This window comes from Triticum dicoccoides, chromosome 2A, assembly GCF_002162155.2.
Source record: "Triticum dicoccoides isolate Atlit2015 ecotype Zavitan chromosome 2A, WEW_v2.0, whole genome shotgun sequence".
In the NCBI taxonomy this organism is placed as follows: Eukaryota; Viridiplantae; Streptophyta; class Magnoliopsida; order Poales; family Poaceae; genus Triticum; species Triticum dicoccoides.
Window position 1 is genome coordinate 82610239 of NC_041382.1, and position 21426 is coordinate 82631664.

At 44.1% G+C, this 21426-nt stretch overlaps 5 protein-coding genes across 6 annotated transcripts; 3 read left to right on the forward strand and 2 right to left on the reverse strand.

Annotated features, from left to right (window-relative positions):
• Positions 1 to 230: 230 nt before the first annotated feature.
• Positions 231 to 2114, reverse strand: LOC119353447 (elongation factor 1-beta-like). The gene is made up of 6 exons (XM_037620072.1): positions 1929 to 2114; positions 1585 to 1701; positions 1392 to 1461; positions 967 to 1072; positions 729 to 842; positions 231 to 630 (listed from the first exon to the last, which is right to left on the reverse strand). The coding sequence occupies exons 1-6, from the start codon at positions 2012 to 2014 to the stop codon at positions 467 to 469; spliced, it is 657 nt and encodes a 218-aa protein (XP_037475969.1). The 5' UTR covers positions 2015 to 2114; the 3' UTR covers positions 231 to 466.
• Positions 2115 to 2312: 198 nt separating this feature from the next.
• On the forward strand, positions 2313 to 4787 carry LOC119353442 (pentatricopeptide repeat-containing protein At1g01970-like). Of its 2 annotated transcripts, XR_005170431.1 has the most exons (3): positions 2313 to 2770; positions 3233 to 4313; positions 4643 to 4787. XR_005170431.1 is itself a non-coding variant. In XM_037620067.1 (2 exons), the coding sequence occupies exons 1-2, from the start codon at positions 2351 to 2353 to the stop codon at positions 4208 to 4210; spliced, it is 1398 nt and encodes a 465-aa protein (XP_037475964.1). In that variant the 5' UTR covers positions 2313 to 2350; the 3' UTR covers positions 4211 to 4396. The 2 variants fall into 2 exon arrangements, 1 of the variants encoding a protein (XP_037475964.1); XM_037620067.1 differs by lacking the exon at positions 4643 to 4787 and having other exon boundaries at positions 3233 to 4396.
• Positions 4788 to 7171: 2384 nt separating this feature from the next.
• On the forward strand, positions 7172 to 9924 carry LOC119353444 (L10-interacting MYB domain-containing protein-like). The gene is made up of 3 exons (XM_037620069.1): positions 7172 to 7686; positions 8809 to 9112; positions 9205 to 9924. Exons 2-3 carry the CDS (start codon positions 8810 to 8812, stop codon positions 9754 to 9756), a joined length of 855 nt encoding a protein of 284 aa, XP_037475966.1. The 5' UTR covers positions 7172 to 7686; position 8809; the 3' UTR covers positions 9757 to 9924.
• Positions 9925 to 10506: 582 nt separating this feature from the next.
• Positions 10507 to 11935, forward strand: LOC119353446 (putative nuclease HARBI1). Its single transcript, XM_037620071.1, has 3 exons — positions 10507 to 10885; positions 10971 to 11463; positions 11796 to 11935. Exons 1-2 carry the CDS (start codon positions 10561 to 10563, stop codon positions 11441 to 11443), a joined length of 798 nt encoding a protein of 265 aa, XP_037475968.1. The 5' UTR covers positions 10507 to 10560; the 3' UTR covers positions 11444 to 11463; positions 11796 to 11935.
• A 5093-nt stretch (positions 11936 to 17028) lies between these two features.
• LOC119353443 (nucleolar protein 56-like) lies at positions 17029 to 21027 on the reverse strand. The gene is made up of 8 exons (XM_037620068.1): positions 20721 to 21027; positions 20394 to 20608; positions 19773 to 19885; positions 18435 to 18622; positions 18110 to 18362; positions 17794 to 17942; positions 17563 to 17709; positions 17029 to 17460 (listed from the first exon to the last, which is right to left on the reverse strand). The coding sequence occupies exons 1-8, from the start codon at positions 20923 to 20925 to the stop codon at positions 17336 to 17338; spliced, it is 1395 nt and encodes a 464-aa protein (XP_037475965.1). The 5' UTR covers positions 20926 to 21027; the 3' UTR covers positions 17029 to 17335.
• Between the last annotated feature and the right edge of the window lie 399 nt (positions 21028 to 21426).

The following is a 21426-nucleotide window of genomic DNA, read 5'->3' on the forward strand; positions in this document are numbered from 1 at the left end:
GACATCTAGGCTTGGCTTTAATGGAACCGGACGGTCATTCATCAATAGTAAGTATTCAAGCACGGCTGGACCAGATCGATCTACCCCCATGGCCTCTTCGACAATTTCAAGAATCCCCAGGCTACCCCCAGGCTAGGCACGACAGCTTCTTATTTCTTGGTGGTAAGATTGAGTTTCGAGTCGCATCTCGGATATGGAAACAATTGTAAACAAGAACATCTCGATCATCCTATCACAGTTATCAAAGACTGATTTTACTCCACATGATAGATGTTTCGCCATTACAAACCGCTCAGCAGTTCAACTATTTAAAGGTAGCAGACATTCAAGACCAGGGCATCACTCAAAAACAAAACCAGTAGCATTTCTGTAAGAGGGGTAACTAAATGGGACGACAATAATGTTTTCCAGATCGACAGATCCCAGTACCAAGAATCCAGCAGCAACAAGTGGGTGAACAAAGATTCTAGATCTTGTTGAAGGCAACGATGTCACACGACTGGACATACTCGTTGATGGGCGTCTCGCAGAGCACTTCCTCAATAAGAGTGTCGACAGACACGAGGTCGTCAATGATCGTCAGCATGATCTGGAGCTTCTTGATGCCATAACCCACAGGCATAAGCTTAGCTGCGAGAGTGAAAGCATTATGTTAACTTTCTCAAACTGTTGCATCAGTGAGGTATGATAAGAGATATATATTATATGAAAAGAAATGAGTTCCTTACATGCACCCCAGGTGAGACCCTCCATTTGAACACTGCGGACAGCCTCCTCCAACTTCTTCATGTCAGTCTCATCGTCCCATGGCTTGATGTCCATGAGGACAGAGGATTTGCCACCTAAATAAGCTTGGAGTTAGCACAAACTGGACAATGAAAATGTATGCCAGACTAGGTGAATGCTGCAGAATAGTTGCCTAGAACTCCGCAGAAAATTTAAGCATACAGCACTAGAAGAGCTTACTTTCTTTCTTCTTTGCAGGCTTGGCAGCCTCACGCTCAGCTGCAGCTTTCTTGTCCTCCTCGGTCTCATCGCCAAACAGATCCATGTCATCATCCTCGTCTTCATCCTGCAAGAAGGTCAAACGCACAATTATATTCGAATTCAAATGAGGCCTATGAAGATTGACATAAATGTAACTGAGATAGTACTTCAGCAAACATTCATTAATGTGAAGCATTCAGAGCTTGGCATACACACAGTTCTAATTACTAAAAGAACGATTATCATTCCCTCAAAACTACAATTTGGAGTTCTAGCACATGCTGCAGTCACTATAGAACTTATTATAGTAACAATAAAGCCTTCAAAGGGCAAATAAAAGCACCGATTGCTCAAACTCTCAAAGTAGTAATTGACACAACAAACATGGACAAGCAGGAGCAAACCTTGGAAGCGGCAGGAGCAGCTGCAGCAGGAGCCGATGATGCACTCACCCCAGAGGACTGGCCAGGGAACCTGCATAGTCAGCAAAGGCATTAAGAAACCATGCATATAATTACACCATTCGATAGGCCAGATTAATCTGCCATGCTAAGTGACAGCATACTAAGATAGAACAGCACATACTACACTTCGTACCTTGAAGCAACAGCCGCGGCGACGGTGTCATACCAGCGGGCAGCGTTCGGGAACTCGGCGCTGGGCTTCACGGGCACCGCCGCGAACACCTTGACGTCGTCCTTGGTGATCCCATCGCTGCAGAAGCATCACAAAAACCACTCATAAGCAAACACAGCCGCATCCAGCCAGATAAATCACCAGATTTGCAAAATTCGGAACTAAGGAGAAGAGATCCCATGTTGTAGGCAATCAAATATCGCAGCGCAGATCAGTTCAAACCTAGCTAATCCAACTGCAGACCACTACGAACTAGCAGATCTGATAGAGTACAGCGAGTGAGTAGGGTAGGCGACTGTGCTCACCCGGAGATGTAGGTCTTGCCGGCGAGGTGCGCCTCGAGGGCCTTGAGCCCGTCGGCGGTGTGGAGGTCGGAGAACGTGACGGCCATCGGATCCGGCGAGCTCGGGGGCTTGTCGAATTCGCTGGGGGGCGGCGGCGGCGGCGCTGGAGGCTAAAATCCCAAAACCCTAGCGAGACCGAGAGGGGAATGCGGGGTAGCCAGGGCCGGCTATTTATATCTGGCGGCCGCGCCGGTGGGTCCCACGTCGCGCACGCCCGTGCGATCTGGCATCTACGGTGGGGATATTCCCTGGGAAAGCTACACGGGCATCCTGGCCGCTCGATCGGATCTCTCGCCGTTGGACGGTTCAGATTCGATCGTGCCACTGGATAGAGCCCTCTGCTCCTTGCTCAGCTCCCTCGTCGTCTTCTCCGGCGAGCTCCCATGGTATCGCTCGCTGCCCCGGCCTTCCACTCGCTGGCCTCGCAAGCCTCCAGGGCCTGCACCACGAGGGCGTATTCGCAATGCGAGAGCGCGCCCGGCCGCCGTGGAGCGAAGGCGCGGCCTCGGGCGGCGGGGACTGAGCAGGCGGCGGCGGTGGAGGCGGAGGAGACGCCGAGGTTCAGCTGGGATGAGCTCGGGTCCGACCTGTCCGAGCCCCAGGAGCAGGCGATGCGCGGCCTGTCCCCCAAGCTGCCCAACCGATGCAGGGCGCTGATGCCGCGCGTCGTGTCGCTGTCCCCCGGCGATGAGAATCTCGGCGTGGTCCTTGCGTTCTGGGTGAAGGCCATGAAGCCCAAGAGGGCGGACTGGTTGCTGGTCCTCAAGGAGCTCAAGGCTATGGAGAGCCCGCTTCTCGCTGAGGTCAGTGGGCATTATTTTTCCCCCAAATCTCGTTGATGAATCTTTGGAGCAAATGGAAATTACATGGTGCGTTTGCTGGACTGTGGTTAGGGGTGGTTGCTCAAGTACTAGAATCACCTAGGGAGTGATCATTTTTCATGATTATGAAGCAGTTGAATTAGCTACTTACTTGAGAACGTGAAATGTCCTCTGCTTGTTGCTGCACTAGGTTGAAATCGTTGTTATTTTTCGGCACCACCATTGCCTGAGTGAGATTTCATTTGCTTGGAGAATGAACATGGTCTTAGTTTACTCACATCTTCTTTAGGGAATTTTGAGTTTAGAATTTTATGCACTTCTGATCTGAACTCCTTACTGAACATTGAATTAAAAATGGCTGAACTTCTGAATTGCGTCAATGGTGACTGTTCGCATTAATTTTATCGGCAATGTGACCTTACGAATGGACTGTGTGTTGGCTAGGTACTAGAATATGCACTGCTGGAGGATTCTTTCGAAGCGAATGTGCGCGACTACACCAAGTTGATGCAAATCTACGGCAAGCAAAATCTGTTGCGGGAAGCCGAGGAAGCATTCCAGGCCATGAAAGCCAGAGGCCTCCCATGTGATCAGGTCATGCTGACTGCACTGGTGGACATGTACAGCAAGGCCGGGGATCTCACCCGCGCAAATGAAACATTCGAAGAGATCGTGTTGCTGGGCCTACCGCTCGATAAGCGCGCGTACGGTTCGATGATCATGGCCTACATCAGAGCAGACATGCTAGACCAAGCAGAAGATCTGATCAAACAGACGGAGGATCAGCAGGTCTTCGCAGGAAAAGAGGTCTACAAGGCTCTGCTTAGAGCATACTCGTACAAAGGCGATTCAGAGGGGGCGCAGCGGGTTTTCGACGCGGTACAGTTCGCGGGGACGGTGCCGGACACGAAGCTGTGCGCGCTCCTGGTGAACGCGTACTGCCTCTCCAATAGGATCGACGAGGCTGTCTGTGTGACCCGAAACATGAGGAGTGTGGGACTGGAACCGTGCGACAGGTGTGTCACCTTGATACTCGGCGCGTACGACAAGGCCAACAAGCTGGAAGGAGCATTGGAGTTTCTGGCGGAGCTTGAAGAGAATGGTGTCGTGATCGGTCAAGAGCCGTCGCAGTTGCTTGCGGCATGGTTCGGGAGGCTCGGGGTGGTTCATGAAGTGGAGCAGGTCCTGGAGGAAGTGAGTAAGAGTAGCAAGAGCAAGCAGAGTGTTTCACTCCTGAAGGAAGGGACGAAGAGTTGGAAGAGCAAAGACAGGGTCAAGAAGGAATGGAGAAAAGGCAAAAAGAGCAAACACAGCATTTCAGTACAGCAGCAACCCAGCATTTCAGTCCAGACGAAAGGGGCAACCAACAGGAAGAGCAAAATCACTCGGTCCATTACCTCTGCAACTGAAGTGATTTTGTAACTCCAGTGCCATTTGCGTTCATATTATGACAATATGTTTTCAGAAATCACATGCACAATCATGAGGAACCCCTAACCACAAGAGGCAGGATGCCAGGATCTATGTGAGTAAGTGTATGTAGCTGAAACTCTAGTGCAGAAGAGAAATAAGATTCCACAAAACCAGGCAACAGTAATGCCAACGTAACATCTCTCTGGAAAAAAATGTCAACTTAACATTAATACATCTTGTTCATGATATGAAAAGCAGGGCTCCTCAATTCATGCTCTTCTAGATTATAGACCTCAAAATGTGTCCCAGTGCAGAGAGAAACAACTTCGAAATAAGATTCTTGGGGCTCCTCTTGTTCGCCGTCGTCATTGGCTGCCATCTCTTGATCTTGGGGCTCCTCTAGCTTGTGCTTCTTTTTATTTTCCTTCTTCTCTGTCTCAGGTTCAGCTTCTGCTGCGGCCGTATTGGCAGACTTATCAAGATCCATGGCGTCACCATCAGCCTCAGATTTGGACTTCTTTTTCTTACTTTTCTTGGCAGACATGTCACTGTTCTCCTTCTCCTTCTCCTTGTCTGCGGAAGAGGGCAAGGTGTAAATTTACACATGTACAGAAAGACTTGAAATTAAGTGATTGAGAGACCAATATATAAAGAGAAGTACCCTTACCCTCCTCTGAGACTGTGTTGGTCATACCCTCAATTGCAGCTTTCATTACATCAAGGTTCTTGCGTGGTGCAACACCCTTGTCATGAAAGTCTAATCTCTCCTCGACTTGTTCACGCAGTTTCTCACTGAAAATGGAGCTACTCATCTCTGGAATTCATAACCCAGTGAGGAAAACAAACAAAAAGGCAGTCAGGATGTTTAACCTTTGCAGACAAAGTCCTTCAACTAACCTCAATAACAGTCAATGCGTGAAGCAATTGAGCATTTGTTTGCCAGGTATCTAGCCATTCTTCCCTTGTTCTTGGTCGATGAGTGGAATATGGAAATATAATAATACAAATATTAGTGTCTCTAGGGTATATTTCCCATCTAAAAAAAAGGGTATATTTCCAACAGTTTTTTCTTATTTTTCAATTCTAAACATAATTATACATATGTATGTTTTTTTGGTTCTCTCCAAGAAAAAATAAAAACCTCTTCCGTTTTCCTTTTTGTGTGGGTTGTGATTTTTTCCCTTTCCTTTTTCTTTTTTGCTATTTTTTCTTTTCCTCGTTATCATTTTAAATATTTACGAACATTTTGAACTCAAATATTTTTTTGTTGTAAGTTGCATGTCCATCACCAAACACGTGAATGCAAGTATCACCCATGCCTCAAAACTGCATGTTTTCAAAGCGGACGTAACTTGGGAGGCGGAAATGGGTAGTTGCATGTCTCCTACTAGACGCTACCTCTGACATGCAACTAGATCTGACCCATTTTTCGTCTCGGTTGCAAATTCACCCTCGCCACGCAACTGAGGGAGGGGGAGGAGGGCGACTCTTTTTTTTTGTCTCAATTGCAAGTCCACCCCAGGATGCAACTGGGCTCGCCTCTTTTGTTCTCCTAGTTGTGATTCCATCTGTCATACGCAACTGGGGATGACCTATTATTTGTCCCAGCTACAAGTCCACCCCCGACCCCTTTTGTCCCCAATTGTAAGTCGACATCCGGCATGCAACTGGGCCTTGTCCCTTCTTTGTCCCTATGCAACTAGACTGTTGACTAGTCACATGTCCATAATTTAAAAACAGTCATGAATTTTTTTATTTTAAAAAAATCATGAACATTTTCTTAAAATTGTGAACTTTTTAAAATGGCGACTTCGTCACATTTGTGATTTGAAAAAAATCATGATTTTTTTCGAATTCTCTCAAATTCACAAAAAAAATTAAGTTCATGCATAATTTTTTATTGCATGGAAATTTTTTACATGCGTGAACATTTTCTAAATTTATTAGCATTTTTAATACTCACACACATTTTTTTTGTATCCATGAACAATTTTAAAATTTACAAACACTTTTTCTATTCATGAACTTTTTTTATCCGCATACATTTCAAATCAACAAACATTTTTTTTAATTTGTTATTTTAGATTTCCTTTTGCATAGTTCTTGTTTATCACGTATGGTTGTTCCTATCTTTCCCTACTAATAAACCAGGGATCGCTTCTGGTCGTACGTCGCTGACTTTTTTCAAAAAAGCCCCTATGCTTTTGCGTATTAAACCCGCAGTACTATTTTAAGTGAATCTGATAAAATCGTTTTCACAAAAAACACCCTGCATCTGCCGGTGCCCGCCGCCGCCGACCGCACCCAACACCTCCATGCGCGGGCTCGCGCTCGTGCCTCCCCGCCGCCCCGCGCCGCCGACGGAAGAGCGTGCCGCCATGCCCTCTCTCCTTATTCCCTCCCCTTTCTCCGGTTCTATTTCTCACCTCCCTCTTTCTCTTTTACAGGAGGCGGAAGCCATGGCCGCCGGACCGCCGCCCCGCGTCGGCCGGCCATCGGAGCGCCGCTGCCGGACCAACGAGCCGCCCTTCCCTCCTCTCCTTCTCCCCCTCCCTCCGGTTCTATCTCTCACCTCCCTCTCTCTCTCCTTTGCAGGAAGCCACGGCCGCCGGACCTCCATGCCTCCGCGAGCTCGCGGCCGGCCTATGACCTCTACGCTGCCTCCAGTCCTCTCCGGAGACCTCCTTGTATTCTTCTCATTCTCCGACGCTGCCAAGTTCGCCCGAGGAAGAAGCGCCGAGTTTGCCGGAGGAACAAGAACATCCGTCCAATGTCGCCTGAGCTACACCAGAGGTATGTATCCCCTTGATATTCACTGGATGGAATCCCCTGTTTACATCCAAAGGTACTAAGTTTGTGCAATTCAGAATATTGATGGTCAAGATATCCCCAAATAACAGTTATGCCTATTAGTCTTAGAGGATTTTCTGTCCAAGCAGATTTATGTTTTGCAAGAATTAGTCTACTTAGGACCTGTTCGGAGCCACTCCGCTCCACAACTCCGCTCCGGGAGCGGGCGGAGCAGCGCCGAACGGTACAACTCCGCGGAGTCGAAAGAGCGGAGCGGAGCGGTTCGCAGTTGAATTTCACGGAGTCGCTGAAACCGAGCTCCCCACCACGACTCCCTCACTTTCCCCCTCCCCAACCTACCGGTTCGATCCAATCTGAGCGAATCCCAGGGTCCTCCCCCGACCATGGAACCCTAGCGTTGCGCCGCCGCCGCCGCAGTTCCCCGGCCACCACTGCAACCTCGCCATCTCCTCGCCCCCCTCGTCATCCCCGGCCAAATTCTCACCCCTGCAACCTCGCCATCTCCTCGCCCCCCTCCTCATCCAAGGCAGCTTTCTGTTCGGCGATAACTTTGGGGGCATACGGGTTGTGTGGACCTCTGGCGGCTGAGATCACCAGGGCCTCGTCCTCGTCCCCGGCAGCTCGGATTCGTCGTTTGCAAGGTCGGCACCCACGCCTACGTCACATACAGCAAGGTGAGATCCATATCCCCTCTTCACCCTTGTTCCTCTACTGTTCTTGATTCATATTCCTGAATAGTTCCACGTGTTCTTGATTCCTGGTTCTTGATTCTTGTAAGTAGTAGTACTACATGTCTATAATTCCTGCAAGGATTATCTCAGGAAATTGAGAGGAAGGGGATGAATTAGGGGAGTTGGTAGAGAAAGGGGATGAGCGACAGAGAGCATAGAGACAGATAGAGTTTCCTTTTCTAGATAACAAATACACACTGCATGATTATCATGGATGTTGTAAACATATATGTATTGCCTCTGTTTCTTTTATTTGCCTTGACATGGAGGGCGTGAACTAGCTAGCTTGTTAATTGATATTGCTGATTAGTTCTAGGCGTTCTTGATTCCTGATTCTTGATTCCAGTTAGTATTAGTTCTACATGTCAATAATCCCAGCAAGGATTAGTAGTCAAAGTAGTGTGAGACCCTGATTTGGGTCTCACAGATTAATCATAGAAATAGTAGAGAATGAAGAACGGAGAGAACGAGACAAAAAGTGAGATTCAGACGTTTTTCTGCATATCACAATCGACTCTTCAGTACATAACACACCCTGTAAATAAAACACACGCACATCACTCCCACACACAGTGTACACCTGGTCGTTGATGCTGTGAAAGTAGATACAGAAAGGACTAGTGGATGCCGTAAAGTAGATACAGAAAGTATATACTAGTGATTTACAAATGTAAGAAAAAGTAATCCAGCAAGGACTAGTGAGATCCACGTGACGTCTTGTTGATTAAATTCCCTTTCAATCCATGGATGTTGTAGGAAAGTAGTGCAGAAATACATCTTGAATTGTCTCCTGGCCGTTGGAATGTAACTAGACCATGACCAAATATTGCCTTTGTTTCTTTTATTTGCCCTGATTGACATGGATGGAGTGAAGTAGCTAGTGAACCCCTTCTCTGCCTATAACCTGTAACTATTATTATTCTTTGGACTGAAATATGTTAGTGAACCCCTTCTCTGCCTATAACCATGGTCTTTGCTGGTATGTAACTAGGAGCATGATTGATGATTGTTCATCTATATGTGTTAGATTGTAATGCTTGCAATTAATGTATAATTTTCTTGAAGAATGTCTGCCGATTGGAGTGACGATAACACTACGATCTTGACCGAGCTCTTTGTCCAACAAGTGCGTGCTGGCAATAGACCAGACAAGCACTTGACTCAAAATGCTTATGAGGAAGTTGCGAAGGATTTTAAAGTCAGAACAGGCCTGGAGTACACCAGGCTCCAACTAAAGAACAAGTGGGATAAGTTGAAGACTGATTACAGCAATTTCAGAAAACTCAAATTGAAGGAGACTGGTGGTGGGTGGGACTATGAGAGAAACACCATCAAACAAGATGATGAATGGTGGAAGAAAGCAAAGATAGTGAGTCATGACTTTTCCTATTTGTTCTTATCATATAAGCAATTGTTCCGTGAGTAGTGATGCTAATTAAGCTTTGTTTTGTTGTATTTTAGGACATCCCTGGCTGTGGCAAGTTCCGAAAGCGCGGACTTCGAAATGAGAATAACTTATCTATCATGTTTGCTGACATCACAAGTGATGGTACAGATCACTGGAATCCTGCTTCAGGCACCATTCCCCAATCTAGCAGTGCAACTTCAGTTTTCAATGTGGACGACATACAAGATGTTGATCTGGAGGAGACCCAAACAGGTGAGTCACATGCCGATGGAAAAGGGAAGAGACTTGGCAGGTATGTGGATGGCAATAACAAGAAGCCAAAGACATCTCTTGTTATACAAGAACAGATAACCAGGGTTGGAGATATAGCAGAGAGGACCCAATCCAGCTTTGAGTCATACATGAAGAAAGAAGAGAGTTCATCGATTACTTCTGTGATGGATCTGGTTGTTGAGTGTGGTGCAATAGTAGGCAGTGATGAATATTTCATTGCTAGTGAACTATTTGTGAAGCGAGAGCAGAGAGAGATGTTCCTGCATATGACTGAAAGTGCTGCTCGTTTAGATTGGTTGCGTAGGAAATACAACAGCAAGTATGGGCATTAGATGCTACTGCTGTTGTTTTTGCCTATTGGGATGTAATACTAATTTAAAGTTTGAACTTAGTTATGTACTCTGGTTTACTTGTAAGACTATTTGGGTTGTAACATTATTATGTTAGTCCCATTCTTCCCTTTTTCAGTTGTTTGTCTTCATTTACCTTGTTTCAGCCGTGTGTCTTCAATCTTGGTAATATTTCTTGTAATTTTACTTATATTGCTGCTATGACTCATCTTGCTGATGGTTACATGATAAATGTTGTTACATATGACTTGTTTTTAATGTTACATATGATTCTTACTTATCTTTCTGCTATGAATAATCTGGTTGATAATTAAGTACTAATTGTTGTTACTTGTGTATGTGCAGATGTCATCGGATAGTGACAATGATAGTGATAGTTATGAAGAAAGGAAGAAGAGGGTATGCCACCATGTCCAATCAATGTCCAACATCTATGCCGGTGCATCAACACTTGCAGGGAAGTACTGTGACAACTATTTGATCAAGGCAGACCCAAGGAATTCTATTCTCAGTGGGTTCGGATGGCTGCAGGAGACGGTCTCAACACCTGGAGAAACATATACCATGTTGAGGATGAACGCACGCCTCTTCTTTCAATTGCATGACTTGTTGGTCAAAAAGTATGGCTTCAAATCAACCTGTTTCGTAAGCAGTTATGAAGCGCTTGCAATGTTCTTGTGGACATTAGGGGGTTGCGAGTCTAATAGGAGAACACAAAATCATTTCAAGCACTCAGGAGATACAGTCCACCGGAAGTTTCATGAGGTTTTACTCTGTGTGGTTAAGATGGCAGCAGATTACCTGAAACCTAAGGACCCAAACTTTAGTAGTGTGCACCCAAGGATTCAAAAGGATAGAAGGGCTTATCCACATCTTAAGGACTGCATCGGCGCACTAGATGGTACTCACGTCAGAGCTACCATTCCTGCTGGCGACCAAGTTAGATACATTGGAAGGTCAGGATCAACAACACAGAATGTTCTGGCAATATGTGATTTTGACATGCATTTCATGTACACTTCAGTTGGTCAACCCGGCTCTATGCATGATACCAGTGTCTTGTATCATGCAATTGAAGCTGACAAAGATACCTTCCCTCATCCTCCAAAGGGTTAGTAGTTCCTATAATAATTTCTTTTATTTAAATTCTATAAACAAATCATAGGCCTTACATGCAATCTGCTTGTTGTTTGTAGGTAAGTACTATCTTGTGGACGCGGGCTATCCTAATAGACCTGGATATCTCGCACCTTACAAGGGAGAAAGGTACCATGTGCCTGATTTTCAACGAGGTGTGGCGCCAAGAACACCTAAGGAGAAATTTAACAAGATACACTCATCCAAGCGTAATGTGATCGAGAGAGCATTTGGTGTGTGGAAAATGAAGTGGCAGATTCTACTAAAGATGCCCAATTATTCAGTTGAAACTCAAAAGATGATAGTGGCTGCCACTATGACCCTTCACAACTACGTTCGATATCATGATAAGGGTGATCTTCACTTTCTTCGAGTCGACAGAGATCCCAACTATGTCCCAACTATCCCTTCAAGGTATCAACGGTATGCCATCCCTCCGAATGCATCAGATGTGTCAACCTCGGAGGCTAGTGATAAAGACATGGACCTGTTCCGTAATAGACTAGCAACTAATATTGCTCTTGGTTGGTGACTTCCACTTCTGCTATAAATGTGAGTATACTAGTTTCTACCACATTCATGTGTTTTTATTTGCTACAGTTATTTAGTTTTTACCTTGCTTGATAAATTCATGCTTTCTCATAGATGACTGGTCGTAAAGTTAAACAAGTGAATGTTGTCTCCAAACATGTCGAAACTGTTCACTGCCTTTGTTGGTAGCTGAAATATTAGTCACAATATTACTTGTCATTTATTTCCTTGTAGCAAGATGCATAAGTCTAGAATCCAGAAGATGTTCTTAGCTAGTTCAATGACAACATGATTTTTCTTCTTTCACAATTGATGTGTATTTGTACGTATTAACAAATTTCGTAATTTTGTAGGTGAAACCATCCGAAGCAGAGTATATATGTTTTTGGTTCTATTCAAGCAATCACCAGCATTGCATAAAGGTTTTCATGTGTTGAATGCAGGACCTCCACTGGACTAGAGTGATGTCTACAAAGTACATGTGTTTATGCTGCCTTTGTTTGTGTTTATCTTAGGAAAAAATCCTATTTGTTTATGTTGCTAAAATCATGTAATTTCAGCAAACTCATGCTGAAGCGTTCTTGTGCGATAAAGTGAATTTTTGCACAAAGAAATTATGTGTGAAATTTCAGCATTATTTTCAGTAAACTCAGCATATTTGTGCATTTTGTCTGCACTGTGTTTTAACATTGGCACAACAAGTGATCCCCGTATTGACCAGTATCAAACCAGCTTGATGTGTTGTGGGGAGCCTGTAATCCAGAGTGCAGAGTGGAGTTAGTTGCCGAACAAGTTGTCTGCTCCTCATTTGACCTGGGGAGCTAGCAAACTAGGAGCTGGGAGTGGAGCTAAGGATCTGACGGGTGGAGTGAATACGAACAGGCCCTTATTACAGGTAGAACCAGTTTTTCGTCACAACATGAATTTCCTGATGATATCCGTAGTGTGCTCATTTGCTTGATTTGGTCAAGTAGAGCAAGCTTTACAGATTTCAGAATTCAGTTAATGGAATAAGTTAGAATTATGGTTCCTTTTCAGTGGGCAGTGGGCATCATATATTTTGTATTATGTTGTTGCAAAGTAGTATAGTTTAATTATATGGTTTTACCACTAGCTCTACAAAGATATCATCCATGGTCCCTGCTTGTATTGCATTGCATACATAACACTATTTGTTTGCTAGCTTGACTGAACTTTAGCCGCTGCTCCTACGATGGCCAAAGTATAGGTTGCAGCTCGATCTGGGACTTGCAGTAGGAAAGCAAGCCACGATTTCTTCTTAGGGAAGTGAGTTGTATCCTTGCCGAAATGTACATCTCGATTCCAGTTTTATTGGACTATTCAAGTGTCAACTCTTCGCATGGATATATTCATATTTGATCTGTTGGGTTTGTAAAAACTTTATTAACAAATAGCTGTGGTTGCTGTGCAAATGGAAATTGTTAGGCTCTTTTACGCTGTAGGAATTTCTGACATGAGCTTGGCCTCATGGAAAAATCATTCGTACTGCAGACATCTCTACCCTTGAAAGCTAATCACTGGAAAGAATCATTTCTTCAGTTATCAATTAGCTTTGCAGTGGCATACACATGAATAGATATCTCAGCGTGTACTACAAACAACTTATGTTGGATATGTGTGCTTTTCAATATTTATTTGAAGTGTAACAAGCCTCTCCCAGTTGGATCTATTCTGAACATATGAGTTTATCTCCTGAACCCATGTTTACTTCCTGAACATAGAGTAGCAAAACTGAAAGTATATATATAGCTTATGTGTACTGTACTTTCAGTAATATGGATGCCAATATCATTACTTTTTTCCGTTAGGGGGTGGTGGGGATTCACTTTGGTATAAATCTGATTGATAGTTACTGCTCTGGTCTTTATTTTTTTGCATAAGTCTACTTAGAGTAGCAGTGATCATACGTGTTTGCTTATCTGTTATGAAGCTTCGTATTACATCAGAGTTAAGGTAAACTCAAGTATAGCGTTTCTGGAATAACATAATTGTGTTAGCATGGAAGGATGAGTACTCTGAAGAAAATAGGATGAGGCTATAACTAAGAAACATCAGGCCGAGATTAACATTATATTGCTGTAAAGGACAAAGGGTTTGCTGCTATACCATCGTATTTTCTGCCATGGGTGGCTTCAGAGATGTTGTGTTCTGTGTCATGGGTTACTTTTTCTTTCCCATAAAGTATTTTTTTAGTTGCATGTATATATCACATTGCCAATATTTGCATGTGTGAGTTGAATGATGCACTTGGTAGGATCAAAAGGTTCAAAACTTCTGCATGTGTTGCTGCAACATAGCATTAATTTCTCCTAGAGAAACCGTAAAATCGAACAATTCCTAGCATTACATCATGGGCAGACTAATAGTTTTCCACGTTTTGTCAACGTGACAAGAATTGGATGCTATATGATAAAGAGTCATGTTCTTAAAGAGGGTATTTTCTCTCTTAGGGGTTGCTTTGCTTACCTGTAGGATTTTCATCTTTTTGTCTTTTTAGTTAGTTTGTTTACCCTCTTTCTGTACAACTCTTTTTAGTTAGTGAAATAATCTAAGGCAATTTGGCATAGAGGTGTATTTATACAAAACTGAAACTATATATTCACTTTGGCTTGATATTGTAACAAATGCCTGTGCATTATTCTGTACAAATACTGCCAATTCTGACTTAACCTGTTTCCATCTCCAAATTTAAGAGGGGACAGTCTCACGTGATTCAGTAGATTTATTTGTACCTAGCTGATTGTGCTGTGCATTAACACCAGTGAAAGGAAGGAGGCGGCACGCCGCGCTTGTGAAACAGCCCATCTAAATGCTTGTTGTTAGTTTCGCAAGAGAAAAACAATAACTGCATATCAGCTCTCATTTTTACTTGCATATAGTGCTACTTGATTTGCTTGTAGAAATTTTTACCTGACAGCAAAGTGTTTTGCTGTATTCACATTGCCAATACTAAAAAATTGAAGACAGTGTAAGCAAAGATGGGGAAATTCTCTAGCTGAGACTGCATCTCTACTGCCAATATTTTTTAGCAAGCAAATTCTCAACGGAAAGTCCACTGCTTTGTAAATCTTCTTGGCATCCTGAAGATCTAAATTTCGAATTCGGTAGAGAGCGCCTTGCTTTCAGTTTATTCTTGAACTTGTTTGTTTTATGTTGTGGCACCATTTACTCCATGGTAGTTCCCTGTCGGAATAACTTAATTTTTCATTAGACACAGTCCTAAGCTTTTTACATGAAACAAAACATAATAAAATATAAGGTATGTGTTTGATCTAACCTGGCAGTCCACCATGACGAAAACCAGTTCAGGTAGTGTTCCTGCTTTTTGTCTTATGAATTCTCATACCCTAGGAATTCGTCCAAGGACCGTCGGAAGATCAGAATTGCGGCTAATGTCCCTTAAGAGGTGTGTCGTGCATGTCTATAGTTTTTTGGCATGTACAAAATATTTGGCAAATTGCAAAACAAAAATTACTATTTTTCCTGAATGTACATTTTTTTATAAAGTTCAATTGTTGGCAATTAGAAGCAATATAGCCAGACCTTTTTCACTATTGTTACTGAATTTCTTTGTAACTTGATTAAATAATTCAGGAGCGTACGCATTGTGCAAGCTGTAAGATGTACCTATTCAAAACAAAACCGAACTGTCCTCTTGCGTATAAACCTTCAACTCTCAATAAGATCATAGTGCACTATAGGAACTGTCATTCTTCTGGGATGAAAGTTCTGTTGTAAGAACTGACCAATACATCAGGGCAAAACTTCTGTGAACCTTGCAAAAAATCTGCTCCTGCCCGTTTGATTGCAACATCTGCCCCCGCCGCCCTAGAAAGAGAGAGTTTGTTGTGTGTGTACTTGTGATGACGGGGAGGTGGGCACGAACGCGTGGACTGCAGCCCGGAATACCTTTGGCGTGCACCGGGACGCGGACGCAATGAAACCCACGCTGCACGACCTCGGTGGAGATTGAAGGTTTTGGGACAAGGGGACATTGGCGGTGGCAAAAGACCACATGTGGTCGTCCATGATCTTGGGCTGGAGGCGGCAGAGAGGCCCGACACGATGTGCATCTCCCAAAGCATGCCCACCCGCCGCCGCATCCAGGAGCATGTAGCCACATCATGCCTACTTTGACGTCCTCTGATGTTGCGGCTCGACGGCTATTCATTCACGGCCTCGGCCATGGTGGCGCGATGATCCATTGGGCCACTTCGATCAAGGGTGGAGACTGGAGAGATCATCGGTGGTCGATAACGGCGTGGGCTGGTGGCAATGGGTGGTGCTTGTTCGGTGCCGAGGGATGAAGGCGGCAAAAGGATGAATTCCCTTTTTCTCTGCCCCTCTCCCGTTGCGTTGGGGAGAGAAGATGGGGGTGGAGGTAACGTTGGGAGAGACAGGACCTTGGCGGTGGCCGGGAAGGAGGGGGGAGGAGGTGAGGTAAGGCCAGGCCGCCGGAGAGAAAAGAGACTCCAGTGGAGCTCCTCTTTCTCTCCATCTCTCTCTCTCTCTCTCAAGATTATTAGGGAAGGAGCGATGGACTGGGGTGGGTAGTGCTCTAGATTATTCAGTGGCCCTCAGCGGCAGATCCTTGAAAGAAAGTTAAAAGAAGTCTTTTTTTTTTGCATACAACGTGTCAGCCTAGGAGTGAGCACCCACCAGCGCCTCAAATGCATGGCATGGGCTATAGCTTACCACTTTAATTCTTTCATATATTAGAAGTAGACAAATGCAAATGTCCATAGTAATAAACTTGTGGTCACAAGATTGCTAGCTTAAAGTTTGCTAGATTATGTAAATGGGTAATTTTGTTGCCTGCTTTTTAGGTTTCCATAGTATGACTCATTCTACGTAATGGCAGGCAAGAAAAAAAATAGCTTGACTATTCCATGCACAACTATTTTTTCATCGAATGAGACCGCGGATCTGAATTAGGTCCTGACAAATGCCATTAGGATATAAGAAGTGTTGTGTAATGCCACACAGAGCATGTTTAAAAAATATCGTCCGTTGCAACGCACAGACATTTGTACTAGTCACAATCATTCATCGATTAGTACATAGGAGGTTGAGAAAATTTTGCTTGATCGTGAGCTAGCTAGCTTATCCATGCAGGCATGCACACACCTCAGTAACATGGTTGTTTGTGTATGCACTAATGCACACACGGAGATAGGCCGACTCACGGCTGAACGAGGATTGCTCCTCTGATCAACGCGCAACCCGCAGAGTGCAAACAACACACACACACACACACACACACACACACACACACACACACACACACACACACACACACATATATATATATATATATATATATATATATAAAAGGACCCAAATGGGTAAATTCAAACCATCTCAACCTTCAAATCATGTTATTTAGCGGTTTAAATCACTTCAATGTTGAGCACCAAACACGAATATATCTTACCTAATATAAGATGCAACTAACATCCTATCTAATATAAACGTGCATTGCACATACATTATTACTAGTCAACACAAGTGACAAACGGCAAAAGAAAAGGCTTGCAGGGTAAAAAAACAAAGTCAAAACAACCACAGCAACAACACACAAGTGAAAAGCAGAATTGAGGAAGCACCAGACTACAATCTAATAATGATGCCAGAATTGTGGCATAACAATGTCTCATCTAGATGAGACTTACACGAACCCATTTTACTTCCTCAAGTATCGTGTAATGAAGCTAAAGACATCCTTCCTCAAATTAGTTGGACTTCAATCATTACCCAATTGTGCCCGTGCTGACTTTCTATACATGTGAAATTTAACATGCATTGTTTATATACAACTCCAGCAAAATATTTCAAAAGCCCGTGCATGGCATTCTACTAGTAGCATGTAGGACTACAGTTCGACGATGGCCAATCGGGTGCACAACGTCGACTGCATAGCAGGCTTATCAAGATGCATAGCATCATCATCAGCCTCAGAATTAGACTCCTTTTTCCCACCGTTCTCCTTCTCCTTATCTGCGAAAGAATTGTTCAGGGCAACGTGTAAATTTACACATGTACAGAAAGACTTGAAGTTAAGTGATTGAGAGACCGATGTATAAAGAGAAATGCCCTTACCCTCCTCTGAGACTGTGTTGGTCATACCCTCAATCGCAGCGTTCACTACATCAAGGTTCTTGCATGATGCAACATCCTTTTCACAAAAGTCTAATCTCTCCTCGACTTGTTCCCGCATCTTCTCACCGAAAATGGAGCTACTCATATCTGGAATTCATAACCCAGTGAGGAAAACAAACAGAAAGGGCAGTCAGGATGTTTAACCTTTGCAAACAAAGTCCTTCAACTAACCTGAATAACAGTCAATGCGTGAAGCCATTGAGCATTTGCTTGCCAGGTATCTTGCCATTCTTCCCTTGTTCTTCGTCGATGCACGGCCAATGAAAGATGAGTGGAATATGTGGCCATACTTCGGTGTGTTTCCACCTGTTCTAAGAGCTCTGCAGTAAAATTAGGAAATCAATCACAACATATCAGAAACATAGAGGACAAAGTCTGAATACTTGACAAAACAGTTAGTGAGTATAAGGACAATCACAAATAAGAGAGCACAGCTTGAGAAAATAAGACGTGGGAATACATAAGGAGACCATTCGGTCACAGTTACCTTCTCAGCGCCTTCTCAGCACCTAGTATCTGGAGAGTGGAGGAAGGTAATTTTGCAAGATTCGAAAGACTGCCAGCATGAGAAATTAACTGGGCTCCAACCATTTCGCCAATCAATGACGTCAGATTTGGTGCAATATCATTCATCTTTGTCACCAGATACTCATAGATATTTTTACGGTACTCAGATAGATTCATGACCCTTTGAGCAAACTGTTGGACAGTGATCAAATCAACTGGTGAAAGGTCCTGGCCTGGAAATAAAAAGAAGATTATGTAAACTAAGCAACCATGGCAACTACTCCAATTGTGAACATTGTTGTTACCCATAGATTCCTTTGCTGCTTCAACAATTTCTTTTGCCTTGTCCTCATCTCCAATCAGATCTGCTAAAGCTGGAATGTCTTTCTCTGACAAATCAGATTTGTTTACTACAAAGTTGGCAAGCTTAGCATAAAGGTAGTTGTCATTCACGATTTTGACCAGCTCAGGAAAATGCCATCCATACCACTCCCTGCATCATGGTTAAGCAACAATTTAATACAACCATGCAACTAACACAACTACAGTGACAAATGTTCAAAACTAGTTACAGCGTCAACAAGTGTAAAAAGAAAAGGAAATGTCACTATACCCATCTAAAGCGTTTAGTGTTCCCCGCAAAGAAAAGAAAGCATACATGGTGTAGGATAACTGCACAGTCGATTAGTTAAAATTTATCTTTCATTACCATAGGATATATATTGTAAGATAGTACAGGGTACACGACGCTTGTGTCACAGTAAGCCGGGCAGTGACCTGACTGGACATGCAACTAACATAAAGTATTTGATCACGTGAATTGAGCCAATTTATCAAGACTTCGACACAATATGCAACTGAATCCACATAGTATAACTAGAGACTTGGGCTTAGGGTTTGTAATTATACTACCTCTTTTCCGGTTTATTAAGCCCATGCGTACCCCTAGATCAACAATTGACCAACACAATAAAGGGGCAGCCCCAGTGCATGTAGCTCCCGCTTGCGCAGGGTCTGGGGAAGGGTCCGACCACTTTGGGTCTATTGTACGCAGCTTTTCCCTACATTTCTGTAAGAGGCTGTTTCCAGGACTTGAACCCGTGACCTCATGGTCACAAGGCAGCAGCTTTACCACTGCGCTAAGGCTCCCCTTCAATTGACCAACACAATACAAGTTATATATTATAAAATTATGCCATTAGAGACTTCAAGTGTTGTATTTCCAATGGTATAACTTTTGTGATATATAATTCATATTGCATTGGTAAAATTGACAACCTAGAGATATACACAGGACCTATAAACGGGAAAGGAGTAGTAGCATATAGACCATATGATTGATGTCACTGATGTATAAAAAATCTGGTTACGAAAGAAGAGGTCATGCAAATGAAATTAATCAAATTTCAGCTTTCTTTTTAAACTCATGTAATCAGAAAAGGGTGGCACAACCAATATACCGACAGCTAAACTGGAATTTTCTCACAAATGTCAACTCTAGTACCTATATCTAGAATTTTCTCAGGACTTCTATGTCGCCATCAACTTATCTATTTTGAGATAATCCAAGTCTCATCTCAACAGACAAAACAAAGAACCAGATAGTTAAATTAAGCAAATTAAGAATAAGATGAGGGACTAACCTCACTCTCATGGTGAAGAAATTGATACCCTTATCAAGTGTATCCAACAGAATGAGAGTTTGAGTCACCATGTTATCCGCACTTGCCCTGCTATAGTTCTCCACGTCATATGGCTGCAATCAAAAACCAACGGAACAGAGTTTACAAACAAGAACCAGAAAACACTATAAATAGCCTACAGATGGAATAGAACCCTTGAAGAACGATTAACATGTCAGCAATCAATTTGTGAGCTTCCAGGCAATTCACTGTATGATCTAGGTAAACTTAACTAGTGAAAGTGATGTGTCAACCATAATAAGGTAGTAATTGTCCAACTCTCTGCACCCACTTCATGCAAAATCATAGTTCATACCACCAGAACATTAAACTTTTTCATAGTTCATACCACCAGAACATTAAACTTTTTCATAGTTCATACCACCAGAACATTAAAAAAATTCCACTGCTGTAGAATCCTCTAAAATCAAATACACCAGCCACAACCCCACAACTCAGACCACACAGTGTTCTGTCCTACTGCACCTTACAGCTTCACAAGGCATGTTCCACGGTTCAATCTTGTATGGAACAATGTAAAACATCGAAACTAGACGCAAATGCAAATGCAAAATCCATCACCTTGAGTTGGTCAAACAACGGACCGAAGTGCAGCCGCACCGCGCCAAGCAGTTCCTGGATATAGTCATCGGACTGGCAAGGGATTCCGGTGGCCTCGGTGATGCGGGACCCGACCTTGGGCTGGGCAACGCCGACGGTGAACTTGCCCTTCTTCCACTCCTTGACCTTGGGCAGGTTGAGAACCAGGAAGTTTACCAACTCGTCGGTCGTGATCCCTGAGCCACCAAAAGAGCACCCATCACACGCAATTCGCTCGTCAAGGGAGACATAAAGCAGGGAGGCTCGACACGAGGATTCCACCGGGGGAGGAGGGGGAGGATACGATACCTTCAGCGATGGCGTTGCACTGGTTGGTGGCGTCGGCGGCGGACAGGAAGGGGGTGAAACTGGCGAGCTTGACGGCCTTGCTGAACCGCTTGAGGTCCAGCAGGGTGGGGCGGACGGCGTCCACGGTTTGCCCGATCTTGCGGATGCCGGAGGCGTGGAAGAGCGCGTACCCCGACGCGGACTCGAAGAGCAGGTAGAGCGCCATCTCGCCCGCGCGCTTCGCCGGCGACGACGGCCGAGGGGTTTGGGAGGCGGGGGCGGGGAAGAGGCTAGGGTTTAGGCGGAGGGATGTGGGCTTAAGCTTCGCCGGGGCCTTACTTTTTTTTTCTCGAGTTGGACACCGGGGCCTTACTTATTATGGTGGGGTTTGCGTTGGCGCTACGCTGGCGAGTCTCGGCCGTCCGATTGGATTTATGCACGAATCCGATTCTCTGAGCGCTCGTGCGCTATCCTGATTGACATCTCTTGGAGGCCACGTTGGGATCGGCACCATCGCTCTATTCGGAAGAGACATCTTGGCTTTGATTTAATCAAACGAAAAAAAAATTTGAGCATCAGTACAGACACAAGCGCTCATGAAAGCGCATCGCCGGAAATTCTGAAATAAATCCAGGAATAATGCGAGCACCAGGATTTGAACCCTGGTGGGTTGGGGATACCACTGTCCACCTAACCAACTCAACCACGGGTTGATTCGCAGGTTTAA

What these genes read in the sequence shown, in the direction of transcription:
- LOC119353446 (XM_037620071.1), top strand. Translation starts at nt 10,561, where the DNA reads ATGGCAGCAGATTACCTGAAACCTAAGGACCCAAACTTTAGTAGTGTG. An exon ending in CTTCCCTCATCCTCCAAAGG is followed by an intron (nt 10,886 to 10,970) that starts GTTAGTAGTTCC and finishes TGTTGTTTGTAG; the next exon opens with GTAAGTACTATCTTGTGGAC.
- LOC119353442 (XM_037620067.1), top strand. Translation starts at nt 2,351, where the DNA reads ATGGTATCGCTCGCTGCCCCGGCCTTCCACTCGCTGGCCTCGCAAGCC. An exon ending in AGAGCCCGCTTCTCGCTGAG is followed by an intron (nt 2,771 to 3,232) that starts GTCAGTGGGCAT and finishes TGTGTTGGCTAG; the next exon opens with GTACTAGAATATGCACTGCT.
- LOC119353447 (XM_037620072.1), bottom strand. Translation starts at nt 2,014, where the DNA reads ATGGCCGTCACGTTCTCCGACCTCCACACCGCCGACGGGCTCAAGGCC. An exon ending in GGCAAGACCTACATCTCCGG is followed by an intron (nt 1,702 to 1,928) that starts GTGAGCACAGTC and finishes ATGCTTCTGCAG; the next exon opens with CGATGGGATCACCAAGGACG. An exon ending in GCCGCGGCTGTTGCTTCAAG is followed by an intron (nt 1,462 to 1,584) that starts GTACGAAGTGTA and finishes CTGACTATGCAG; the next exon opens with GTTCCCTGGCCAGTCCTCTG.
- LOC119353443 (XM_037620068.1), bottom strand. Translation starts at nt 20,925, where the DNA reads ATGGCGCTCTACCTGCTCTTCGAGTCCGCGTCGGGGTACGCGCTCTTC. An exon ending in CGTTGTTTGACCAACTCAAG is followed by an intron (nt 19,886 to 20,393) that starts GTGATGGATTTT and finishes TTTTGATTGCAG; the next exon opens with CCATATGACGTGGAGAACTA. An exon ending in TTCTTCACCATGAGAGTGAG is followed by an intron (nt 18,623 to 19,772) that starts GTTAGTCCCTCA and finishes ACCATGATGCAG; the next exon opens with GGAGTGGTATGGATGGCATT.
- LOC119353444 (XM_037620069.1), top strand. Translation starts at nt 8,810, where the DNA reads ATGTCTGCCGATTGGAGTGACGATAACACTACGATCTTGACCGAGCTC. An exon ending in GGTGGAAGAAAGCAAAGATA is followed by an intron (nt 9,113 to 9,204) that starts GTGAGTCATGAC and finishes GTTGTATTTTAG; the next exon opens with GACATCCCTGGCTGTGGCAA.